Here is a 13456-nt window from a genome sequence, read left to right as displayed (position 1 = left end):
AGTAAGTCTATTTTTTCTATGCTATATGTCTTCCCCTGTAATGGGTATTTGGTAGGGTTTTACCTCGTCCAACCTTAGCGTTTCTTGCGTGCTCTTAGACATGATCACATCTCTGGCATTCAAGTAAATCAAATGGAAATATGAAAATATCTTAAACAGAGATTTCTAAAAGTCCATGCTTGCATAATTCCTTAACATCTATAATCTGTCACAATTAGAGCCTGATTCTGTGAACCCTCAAGCACCCGAGCGATTTCATTAGGGCAAACAATTCCAGTTCAGCTGGATCAGTCCTCTCTGTGCAGTTTCCCACAAACGTGCTTTCAAAAACAAGCTATTGCACTTAAAATTTACAGTTAATGTTAGCATTTTGAGGATTTCCACATATTGTCATGATCTTTTTTTCTATTGCTAAGGACATGTAGGGACATCAGAGCCCACTCAAGAAATTGACTTTCATAGTAGATCCTGCTGAGCACTACTTCATGTGGCGGTCTTAAAAAAAAAAAAAGAAAAAGAAAAAGAAAAAAAGGAGAGGAAGAATGCACAAATGCACACGGTTCAGTCCCCTGCATGCCTTTTGAGGCCCCAAATATTCTAAGGCTGGTGAAGCTGAAGTTAAGAAGCTTGGACCTTGCTGTGAGGCATACACATGGTCTTCTGGAGTCATGAAGGCTATAAAAATACAGCGAACGAGTATCTTCATCTTCCTCTGATTGCAGTCAGCAAATATGTTTTTCTATAAGAAGCAGTATTTTCTTAAACAAGAATTTAACAGACAGACACAGAGAATGTCTGAGACATATAAACACCTAAGACAATAAATATCAAGTTTAACTTATGAATTCATCTCTGACTTGCTTTACAGCAAGATCAGATAATATTAAGACATCTGAATAAAGAGAAGGGCTCTTCCTAAACTCTGTTTGACCAGCATTACAAACTGCATGGTCATTACATGACATTTTTCACAGTGTGGTTTTATGATACAGCTGAAGTGAGCTAATATTCTAATAAAGGCAGCAGTTTTGCTTCTTCTCCCTCCATCCGAAGCCACACGTGCCTGATCCACCAGCACTCCTCTAGCTGTATGGAGCAGCAGGTTTGGGAGCTAGCGTGTGCCACTGCCATTCCTCCGGTGCGTTCCACCAACAGCCTGTTGAACACCAGTGCCCACACGGAAGAAGTGACCAAAACCCACAACTAGTAATGGGGACCAGACCCCGTCCATTAATTTGCCCACTCGCCTATGTAATTAAGTTACACTTGCTAGTTTTGTAAAAGTAACTAATATCACCCTGTTGTGCCATGGCTAAAGGACTCAAGCATGAAAACCAGAAATGAAATTTCAGAGCTCATGTGGGTAGGAGTCTTACCTTCATTTTAAACCACAACTGAAGCATCCCAGATGTAGCACAACACTAACATTACCCCAATGCTTTTTAAAGAGGAAGCCTTGACCACCCAATACTGACATACGTAGCTGTGTATTTTCTGGTGTGCTTTAGGATAAAGAACAGCAATCAGTGGATCTGAGAGTCAAACCCCACAATTGTATCCAGGGGGCTGAACCTATATTCACATGGGACCCCACAGAAGTCAAAGACAATCCCTGAAGGCACAAAGGGTAGCTCACGAGTGCCCTTGCACCACTGGGATCAAAATCTTTACTTTTGGGTCTAACACAATTACAAGTCAGAAATGACACATGACGCATGGCCACTTTAAAAACTATTTCAAGGACCCAACACAATTTATTACAACATCACAAGTCACCAGTGGTCTCACCCTTAGGACTAGAGTAATGAACAATTCATTTTTGTGCTACCAGAGGGAGCAAAAAGAGCAAACGAAGCAGTAAACCTTCCTCCTCTCATTCTTCTCAATTATTATCAGGTTTATCTATAATTCATAGGTTTTACTATGAGAATCAACAAAATATCTGAACTGATTTCAGATTTATGAATTTATTCTCTCAATACCCAGGTGAGGCTGATGGACAATGTTATTACCATTTTTCAGACAAAGGATTGACACACAAAGTAATTACCTGCACAATTTTTTTTTAATTGTTATTTTTTACATGAGGTATGATCTACAGTGGAAAATAAGGGTGACTGAGCTATCCTTAAACATCATTACGTAAGAAATCTAGGATAACAGGGATATGACATATGGCAGATAAGGAATCTCGAGCCATGGTCCCATATCCCTACCTAATGTAAAGGTGTATTTGATTTCAGATAACTCATCCTTCAAACTCCACTTTCCTGGCTTCCTCTTGGTGCTTGTTTTATGGCATTTAGAATTAGAACTCACATACTAATTTTCAGGGAAGGAAGATTTTTTTCCCCAGGATGGTAATTTTTACCTTACATTTCCTCTACATTTGTTATATCTTCTTTAAGACTCATTCTCTTTCACTCTGTTCTAACCTACTTAAGTGGTTTGCTTAGTCTCCTTTGATGGCCAAGGGACAGAGAGAGAGACACAGGGAGAAACTGGCATTCCTTGGGAAAATTGACCTCATGCATTTCAAACAACCAGTTCTTAAATGGGGATGTCCACCTCATGCCATTAAATGAGGAATGAACTCTACATACCTACTTAACTGGTGAAAGGAGTCACACTGAGAATTTATCCATGGTGACATCTTTAGCTGCTAACACCGAAGGCAAAAGCTGGCACTGAGAAATCAAGGCAACTATTTCCGTGCTGCTGATAAACAAGATAGTGGTTTGGGAAATGCATTTAAGAGAGGAGAAAAAGGAAAGAAAAGACGACTTGTTTGTTTTACAAGTTGTTTGATTGCCCAACAAATCATTTAGTCATTTGTCTACTCGTATTTGCTATACACATATATTTATGAAAATGCAGTCTGAGCGAGGGACCACGGAGGGTGTCTGGAGGCAACACAGGGCACGCTGATACACCCTTGACTTTAATGTATCAGACTTGTAATGAGGGACTAATTTGGTTCTGAGCAGTAGCTTGGCAGAAACAAAATACTTATAGACTATTAATAGAGAAACTTTTCACAGAAGCTGTGACCTTTATGACTTAGCATGGTTTACAGCCCTCCCTCTGTTACAATTAAGCAAATCCTTGCTGCAAAGCAACATGTTAGTGTCTTTTCCTCCCAATTACAAGGGGACAGACTGCTATGCAGAGCAACGCTTTATTACATATACTGATGCAAATCCCTTCTGCAGTACAGAGGTGTACTATTGAAACATGAGAGGGGTTTATACTACACTGAAAAATAATGTCCCCTCATGTCCTATAAAAATCTGTCCTTGGTATCAGCAACCACTCTAGCTGAAGGCCTATGTAGATTTGCAGATAGTGATTTCTCTGCTGTGATAATGAACTAATAAACTAATAGGAGAAAACATTATCAGTAGCAATGTTGTTGTGGAATTTGGGGGAAAAAATGAGTGTACTGAAGAAGTGGCTACTTTTTTCCCTTCAAAATAAGACATTTGTAGTAGATTTCTAATTACACTGAGTATAATTAAACATTTAAAAACACTATTGCAAATGCCTGACGGAAAACAATTATGAACCACATCAAAGAAAAAAGTTCATTTACTATGTCAGCCCTTATTTGCCAAGCCATGTGTCAGCAAAAATACTGTCTGTTAAGGTCACTGAGAGTAGAAGAGACAGAGAAGTAACTATGTCAGGATCATTTTTAATGCAAGTGGATAAGGTCTACAATTCAGGAATTGAAATTAAAACCTGCAAAATATGTATTTGCATCTTTAGACAAAATAAAGCAGCTTTTTTAATTATTAAAAATACTTATTTGTCTGGCTCCATCTGCTCACTGCTGTAACTCACTGTGACAGAACATGAGCGAAAGAGCACATAGTGTAAAAGCGCAGGTGCATGGGATTAAACAAAAGAAGACATAAAACAATATACAAAGACAACAAATTAGTTCCAGAAATACAGGCTAGAGAGAGAAATTTAGAAATGATTAGAACAATTGGTACAGTGACCCTAGTTCTTCCTGGCACTGCAAAAATGATTCTACAGGGATGCACCACTATCTCAAGCATCAGAAGAGCAACATGCTTCATTTTGTCATACTTAAAAAACAGAGGACTGAACAAGCAACGACTCACTAGAAGCAAATGGTGAGAGCAGCTAAACGACTGGCATTGCAGCAGTTTTATGCCTGGCAACTATTTGTGCATAAGAAATGATTTGTAGTGATGCTCTGCACGTGAAGAGCGATAGAGTAGTTCGGTACAAGTAGTGGGAAGCATGTTTCTTTAATTTATCCTATTTTTAGTAGCAGGTTGAAACGATGTCAGATCTAGGAATAGTTTGGTCTCATGGAGGAGTGCAGAGTGAAAACTCCCCCTGTGAAAATTATTTCAGCCACATCTTTGACAGCTGGCCCACAACTACGTTACCCTGGGAATGCCAAATCTGTGAGATAACTGAGGGGAGATAGCAGAGCTCTGCACAGCCAAGAATGTAATGATAGGAAGTGACTATTCACTATTTTTTCTAAGAACTGAAGGCTTAAACTAAACAGAGAGAATAACTTTTTCCCTCACATAACACATACTTGGAACTCATTGCCACTGCATGCTACAGAGGCCAAAAGAATAAATGGTTTCAAAAGAGGATTAGACAAGTTCATAAAGGGTGGCATCATCTATGCATATTAAACGTTAAGGTCAAGAAACAGCCTCAGAGTCTAAAAGTGCATAAACTACTGATTTTTTTTAAAGCTATAAAGTAGAAGATGTATGGGTGGAGGGGAAATAGGTATTCCAGAGGAAGAATCACTCTATACCAACCTTGTGATGCCCTTCCAGTAAAGAATAAGCAAGTTACTGGGTCTGCTTGGACTGACTCAGTAGGAAGGATTTTAGACTTCAATCATTTGTTTCTACACACACAGTAGTGAAACATACACTGTTGAAATCAAACGCCAGCTTTAGTGAAGGACCTCCATACCAAAGGAGTAGGTGTGCTGGTTCCTAAAACATCATGAGTAGGATGACCTCCAAATCTCACATTGCTTGTGGTATTTACAAGGATACGGCATGCTCAACAAAGGACAGCTTAAAAAAAAAAAAAAAAAGGATAAATCCAAGGAATCACACTCATCAGGAAGGGAGAAGTTCAGCTTGCAACGTACCTTGGCTATCCACCTGTCCAACAACTCTTTGCTATGCATTGCCCACTCTTTTGTTCGGGCCTAATCCAAACGACAAGCTGAGGAGCACAGTAACATTTCCTACTCAAGAATATTTCATAGTCTCATAAGGACATGCCATCTTTTCAAGTATCATCCAGCCCAGGAGGCAGGTGTATGGAGCATGGAGAACTAGCTAAGGGCATGGAAGAGAGATGTGTGGGCTTCCTGGTTTCAGCATGAGACATTGGAAGAGAGGTGAGGAGCCACTGTCAAGGCTTTAGGCCTGGGGAAGGAACGACAGCCAAAATCAACAGGACGTGCAGGCTGCAAAGGTGACTGAAGCATATTGGAAGCAGCAATGGACAGACTGAAAAGTTGAGAAGTGACAGAAATTTCAACAGCTGGCTCAACCAAGTAAGTCTCCTTGACCTTAGTGTTAAGAGCATTTTCCCTAAAAACATCCCTGCTCAAAGAGAGTAGAGTATCTTAGTAACTTTTGCTCATCAGGTCTGGTGGTACAAGTACCAATACTATGGAAACGACTTTAATTTTCTGCTCTGAAATCACTGTATGGCGTAATGTTTGCACCAAGATTATACACAACAGTATTTAATGATCTCTTACCGACACAGTGATGGAGAGGGTGGCTGGGAAAGGGGATCTTTAAAAAAAAAGATTAAAAAAAAAACCACTGACAATAACAAAAAACCTTCTGCAAAATTGCCATACTCGTCATTTTCGTGAAATGAAAAGTAATTTACACAGCAGTTTTACAGAAAAAGGAATTATGCAGTTAATTGGCATTGCTGGATAATTACACTGTACATGAGGCCTTGCTTTTAGGAGAAAATACAAGCTAATAAAGAGAGCCAGTTGATCAGTAATGGCAGGGCTTTTGGGAGATACCAGAGACACAAAGCTAAATAATTTAAAGCAAAGGAGTATAATGACTGTGAAACTAAATTATTTTAAGTTTACATTAATTCTCCACCCAATTACATGTCTAATGTTAAATGCAAAAGCTAGAGAATTCCCCTCTGCTGCCTCGTCTGCAAGCACACGCAGCGAAAACAAGGAAGCCAAGGGAATGTGATCTGAACACGACCGGACTCTGAATGCCTGCCTTGAACCGCTGCGTGCATCCTTAATATCCAGAGGTCTGCTGGAGAACTAAGCCAGTTTACACCTCCCTCTGGTTAATTCTGGTTCAAGTAAGGTCTCTGCCCAATACGGCCACTGCAGTCAATCGATTCTCTCTGCAATGCTTTTTGTACCTTTCAAGCACCAGCAGTAGATGGCTCAGCCTGGCTGTCTATTGCCACAGTTACCGGGGAGAAACCAGAGAGAAGTTAAATAACATGGAATTAACAATGAAAACGATGACTGGTGTAATGAGGCTGTTGCGTTACCTTTGCGTTAGAAGCAATTTAGCCCTGATTACTATTGACCTTTGGTGATGCTGCATCCAAGTGAAATGTGCTATCCTAGAAAAGTGCGGGTATACTGGAAGGCAGACTTTTGTTTCTGAGGGTATTCGTAAGTAAACCAAATCACTTCCCTTCCTGCATTAGAGGTTTATCTTACCTCTGAGTTATCAGCATGCAGTAGTCACCCTTGTGTAACAAACAATGCAGAAAAAAAACACAAAAAAACTTGACACAGTACACCTAGCAAATTATTATTATTATTACTTCTATGGCACCCAAAAGAGCACTCAGTACTTCACGAAGTAGTTAAAAAGACAAACTATGTGCCACACGGAGCTAGCGCTCAGTGAAACAGTAGAGCTGCACGGGGTGGAAAAACGGGAGGAGATGGTGTAACAAGAGGAAGTATACAGGTCACAGGAATAACATCAAACAGTTACTGATACGGGGGACGTGAGGTTCAATGCACGTTACCAATTCTTATTCCTCATGCTCGGAGAAATCCCTGGGACGGGATGTCTTGTTATCATGCTTTCTCACTCACGTTTTTTTTCCAAAAGCACCGTTTGCTTGCATGGTAATCTGTATCTTATTTTGCTTAGATTTTGAAGCCCGAAAGTAGACGTATTTGAAAATCATGTCATTTCCAAAATAAACACGACCATTAAGGATCTGCATTTCAGCAAAGAGCAGCCCCAGATTTTGAAGCTTTCACTGATTTCACAGGATGGCATCACAAAGTCTTTGACTTTGGGCCAAGACGCACCACAGCAAACACCCAGAAGCAGCTCATGTCCCCGCACCCGATGTAATGCACTGACAAATCACACTGTGGGACTCTGCATGCGCTCAGCCTAAGTTAGAAGAATGGCAACAGATGTGTTTCTCTTACTTGCTCTTCATTTAATTTTTAGGACTCACTGTTTGGGGAACTGGATAGGCCGCTTGGTGTAGGTGATGTATTCCTACTGAAGCGCTATGATGCTATATAAATCCATTGCTCTCACACCTCTGTGTGCTGACAGCACTTCCCTGTCCTCTGCGGGAGGGACTGCAGCATCCTTTGCCTGCTGGCCGCACTGGGGACAGCCCAGGGAGGAGGCAAAACAGAGGAAGGTGCATTAAAGAGAACGACCAGGAAAAACTAGAGTGCTCATTGCCAAATACATCTCCCAGTACAAAAACAATTGCCATACAACCCCCTGCTCTTTGGGCAACCGCATACCGCCCAGAACAAAGCACGCTGCTGGCGCCTCCGGACTATTAATAATAGTAAGGTATGTGCTACAGCAGGAGGGAGGACTGCAAGGGGTGGTGCTCCACGGGGCTGGCATAAGGAATGGATCTGCTCCAGGCTGCCTGCCAAATGCATCGGAAAACTTGACTTTTCCAGGGGCCGCCAAAGGATGCTTTTCTCCAGCCAGCAGTACTCCTGCGAGGACTTCTGCCTGCAGAAGGCAAGTATTTCTGCTTGCTCTCCAGCCTCTCCAACCATTACCGCTGCATCCTGATGAAATGGGGTCACCGGGCTGGTCACCCTGCCTGCCCTCGCTGTAACAGCTTCTGCTTCATGCCCAGGGGCGTATGCAGAGGTCACCAGCCAGTGAGTAAATGCCTGATAAAGAAATTATTCCAACTAGCCCCTTAACTCAAGGGGATGCAAGAGGGATGGCAGAGCCAGCTGCAGGCACTATTCGGGTTTGCCCACAACCCACTGCGAATGCAGAGAATAGGATATCTCACCAGATACAGAGGAGAGAACAGAATAATTGTTTGTTTCGAAGGAAACAGCTCAGTCCCTGCTATTGGTCTCATACTCCAGAGGTTTTGAAAGGCATGAAAGCAGTAAACCAGCACTGAGAAAAGAAGGGGCAAAAAGGGCTAACAAATAATGATAATATCTATCAGTGCACATTTTAGCATAGGGAGACGTGTCCAAGGGAAATAAACTAAATAATCATGAAGAACCTTCTGCAGTTACAGTCTTGAATCACCTTTAGGTTTCCGCACACATAAACTACCTCCGGGATGCCATGTGTCCCTGCTAGGGCTCTTTTCCCACTTCAGATGCCTGACAAACTGCAGAACAACATATCCTCCCAGAGAAACGAAATCCCAGATTCCTGCCTTACTTAAAAGGATTGCAGACGACTAGCTGCTAGAAGCGTTACTAAATATGTTGATGGCTCATTCCTGAGTTTACTCTCGTTACTGCTTGTGCTTCTGGTTTCTGTACCACAGGAACGGTCAGGCAGGCACTGCGCACGCTTGCTGTTGTGCAGATCTGCTGCGACACCTCATTTTCACTGGCAGAGCTGATCGAGGCCTCCCAGTTCATTTCTCCCAGCAGCCGGGCCCTGCTGCTGAGCTGTGCTGTGGTGCACTGGGAGACAGCCCAGCTCCCTGCGAATGTGCCTACAGACCTTGTCTCTGTACAGCCTTCAGCTTTCGAACCACTAACGCAGACTCCACAGGTGGGAAGAGGCAATTTAGCTTCCTTGTGTACCGAGCAGAAAGCATTTGAGATACCATCTATTTTGCAGAGGATTAAGGCTACCAAGCGTCTATCTTAAGACATCAGCCCGCCTCACAAATACAAACAAGCAGTTAGAGTTTCCAGGGACACATTATCTCACGCTATGGGATATGCCAATGGGTTAACCTAAGTCTTGGAGATAGTATTTCAAAACCGGTTTTGTGGAGGGACTATCACCTCCTAGATATAACTTTGTTTTTATTAAATAAAGTAGTAATAAACAAAAGCAACAACATCTTTATGAGTTTCCTCAAAATAAATGAATAAATAAATAAATAAGGTCTTGAGGATTCCTGGGAGCTTTTCTTGTGCACTAAAAATGCCTACTGTGAAGTCATGCTGTCCCAGTGGAGATGCCCAGAGATCGCAGAGCCTGCACTGCCTCTGTGCCGGCTGCCCCCAGCTCTCTGACTGGAGATGTCCCTTCCCTGCCCAAATAAACCCCACGCGACGCCGCAAGCTGCTTTTTTTAGAAAAAAGCTTAACTGAATTAGCACCTCACTCCAGCCTGGCTCCTGTACTAATAAGAAAGTCCGTGAGCATTGCCCCGAGATGTCCCTGCGGGGGGCCAACCACAGCTCCTCTCTTCAGACCAAGCGCACCCCTGCACTTGCACAGCGCTGTTCTCGCAGCACTCTTTATTAACGTTTTTCCCAGGACGGCTGCCACAGCTGAGCCGTTCCGCACAGATTTTCTGCTCGGTATGGGGGGGTGTGAGGGAGGGGGCGTTAATTATACAGCAAGATGGAGCGGGGCCAGGCAGCCCCTCTGGCGAGCGGTCTCCTCCGCGCGCAGCCTCCTTCCTGCTGTGCGGCAGCCACAAGGATCACCTGTTGGTCTTGGCGCCCGCCCAGCCTGGGGCCTAGCGGAAATGACAGAATCAGCGAGAAACGAGAGCCAGCTTGTGTTGCAGCTACCCAAATGAGGGAAATACAAAAACAGATGATGGCAACGTGACCCGGCTGCTGCAGGCAGGAGCCAAGAGGGGGTGGGGTAGAAGGGAACAGAGGAAGGAGGAATATGGGGGGGGGGGGGGGGACAGAAAAAAAAAAAGCAGACCACTAAAAAAGAAGCTTTTTTTTTTTTTTTCTGCTGGGTCTTTCTCCTTTCTCTTTCCACATTCAGCACAGCAAAAACATGAAGAGTTTTTCCTCCCTCCATACGAGCACCTGCCGACATGAAGAACTACCTTACCTTGCTCCTGCTCCTGCTGGGGAGGTCGCGTCTTTCCATCTCCTAAAGGAGAGATTTCAAAGGGATATTCAGATACAGGCAGCAGAAACAATCTGCCTTTTTCAGACAGGCTCCTCTCTGTCCTGCGACACACAAACGGTTCAAGGATCTCTCACAGGTTTGTGTCCGGAATCCCCTCTGCCTTAAAAACAGCACTCAGCAAAGCCTTGTATTTGGGAGTATTTGGGTGAGCTGCAGCATCATGCAGCGGAAGGATTAAGCAAAACTTGCCTCTTGTATTGTTCTTCTGAACAAAAAATCAGCTAAGAAACCACAGAGAAGCTATTACTAACAACTTCAAGTAGAGGACTGTTGTCCTTTAAATGATAAAAATACGAGCTCTGATTACACATTACATCTCCAGACATAACTAGCTTCATACAAGCTCTTGGAACACTCATTTATGCCAAGCACAAACCATCCTGACATCTGAAATTTCCAGGGTAATTTCTCCAGACCCTTGAGTTCAGACATATTTCAACATAATAAAGGCACACTCCCTTGAAAAGCTTAACAGGCTTTAAATGGGCTTTTGAAAGATTTTTAATTATTATTATTTTTTACACAATAATTCTTAGAAACAGTAACAATAAAAGCAGGAAAAACTTAATCTGTAAAAGGAAGTTTTTCCTCTCCGAGAGCAATAGAATGGATTCCCAGAGCTTGCTGCTTCCAGAGGAAAGCCTTCATAAATAATGAATAATGCACATTGCAATTCCTCCATAATCCTTCAAACACACCCAGCGTCGAGCAGTTTCTGGGGCTTAGGCCCTTAAGCTGCAGCACTTTTTTGCCTTGCCCTCCCCAGTTTCACCAGCTTCCTCTATTTCTCTTCTTTCCAGCAACTAGGTAGGCAAGCAGAAGCAGGATTCGAGTAGTGGGAGCAAGCTGGGGCTAATTTGCACATTATGAATTATTCAGGCGCTCCTGATTCCTGCACCTGCACAGAGGCAGGAAGCTTGCAAGAAGCAGTCATTACTCTTCTCTTGGGTTTGCACAAGCTCAGTTACCGCTCAGACACTTTGTTCTGTAACTAAGGGCTTCAGGTCTTGCATTAAGTAGTGGAAATGGGGAAAAATAAATAAATCTCACGTCGTCAACCCCCCCCCCACTTTCCACTGCCCCATACCCAGGATAATTATTCCGTCCCTTCTGAGACAATGGGAGTTTGTATCAGAATGCTGAATTCATCTCACATGTGCTAATCCGGATCAGAGCATCAGCAGAGAAAAACTGTGTGTGCACGAGCTGGTCTTGTCAGATATTTACTCAGCTGTATTAGTCTGTGTGTTTGAACTTTTCCCTAGCTCAGGGCATCAAGTATTTCACGTGCTAACTTGATCATTACGGCATCCTTCTTCACAGATGATACAGCAGAAACACATTTTCTCCTTGGCCTTCTGGCTAACGTCATGGGTACTGACACTTTAATACTATTAGAGGAGTCTATCCTGGGCTTTCAACAGGATGGATTTAACAATAGGTCTTTTCCATCTTCATCCACCAGTATCTTGGTAAACAAAACATGACACCTAACAGCAAATCGTGATATGATCCGTGAATTTAAACAGCCATTAAACACATTTGCAGAGGGCAGATACAAACCAATTAGCAGTATAAATATTTCAAGGTAACAATGAGATTTTTTTTCAGTTGATATGCTAAGGCGAAGAGATCTGAAAGTACCATGCAAGTTCAAAGCAGCAAACACCATCCTTATCCTTACTGTATCTCATGCCCATAGTTGCACTGAATATATCTGGGTTTTGTCCTTTATTAACATGCCATCATCAACAAGTTTTCAAGTTAAAAGATGGTCTCATTAATCACAGGCAGCTAAGCATCATGCTTGGAGTGATTCAGTACGACAGATCTGCAGCAACTGATAACGAAAAATCTTTAATCCCCTGTTCCAAAATAATAAGTCAAACACGAGTGTTAAGCATTCAGAAAGTACAGTCAATCCTTATCAAATCTTCACTCTCCTCTCCATGCCTAAGGAAGTTAATTCAGCTTCCTTTTGCTGCAGAATGCATGAATGGCCCTATCTCATTCCTATCCAATAACAGGTTCTCCGGCTCTTTTTAGGGTATTTTAATTGGGCATGTAAACACGTTTTATTCTTTGATGCTCTTTCATTCAGCATCATTAATCCCCAGCATGAAATCAATAGACTTACAACACTTAATCACGTCAAAACGCAACATACAAACCCACAAATGACTTTAGCTCATCACACAGTGAATAGTTTGCAAGTTGGAAACTATGCCTTCTTTTTGCCTTGGGATTCAGCAAACCCTAAGCAGGTCTTTCACAGAAGTAAACAGATTCTCTCTCCAAGTATCTGCCATTAGGCCAAAAAAAAAAAAAAAAGAGTTGTTGATAAACAAAACATGGGATTTTTTTGTTTGCTCTGTCATCTCTCTTCATCCCTTGCAGTCACTTAAGAGAATAAGTGCAGGCCTTACAAGAAATTCTTATACTTGTTTTAAAGCAACCTCTTGGCAGCATGCATGTTTAAAAATGTTTTTTAAAGGCTGCACTAGCTGGGCTACAGAATATACTAGAGTTGCAAAGGAAGGGAAAATCATCTTTGCAGGTGTTTATTTTCCCTTTTTTAATGGTTACCACATATTGTTTTTCCACTTGAAAAGAATGTGTAAGGGGCAACATTCACCTTTTTTTTTAAAAACAAACAAACATTTGCTCTACCTTTACATATGATTTCTAAAGCCAAAGGGATACACAAAGTGACAAGAAACTCTTTAATGGTGTAGAAATTGTGGTTGAGATGTAAAAATTAAGGACAGCCAGTTCCACCATCTGATAGACAAAAGGGAAAAAGGAATCCTCCAGATAAAGGAACAGTAACTTTAATTCTTGTACTTTAAAAAACATTTTTTAAAATTGAGTTAAATTTAAAAAAAATTAAAAAAAAATAACATTTTAAAAACTGCTCATTTGAAAGAAGAAAATACAATTTTAAAAGTGAAATATTTGAAGGAGGTGTGGAAACCAGCATGCTGAAACCTTGCTTTGCAATGCAGGCACACAAAAGCCTTCCCTACATCCGTGACCACATTCCCAGCCACTGTCGCA

At 42.0% G+C, this 13456-nt stretch overlaps 1 protein-coding gene across 21 annotated transcripts in view; it reads right to left on the bottom strand.

Annotated features, from left to right (window-relative positions):
• KLF12 (KLF transcription factor 12) overlaps positions 1 to 13456 on the bottom strand; it is a 246156-nt gene that overhangs the window by 47883 nt on the left and 184817 nt on the right. For 17 of the 21 annotated variants that reach the window (XM_080556836.1, XM_080556823.1, XM_080556838.1 and 14 more), the window contains one exon: positions 10319 to 10360. The exons of the other annotated variants lie outside the window; for them this stretch is intronic. In XM_080556836.1, coding sequence (XP_080412962.1) covers positions 10319 to 10360 — 42 coding nt within the window. The remainder of the gene's footprint in view (positions 1 to 10318; positions 10361 to 13456) is intronic. 21 annotated transcript variants of the gene reach the window in all.

This window comes from Anser brachyrhynchus, assembly GCF_964034855.1.
Source record: "Anser brachyrhynchus genome assembly, chromosome: 1".
In the NCBI taxonomy this organism is placed as follows: Eukaryota; Metazoa; Chordata; class Aves; order Anseriformes; family Anatidae; genus Anser; species Anser brachyrhynchus.
Note: the sequence above shows the minus strand (reverse complement) of the source record. Positions and strands in the feature narration are given on the sequence as shown.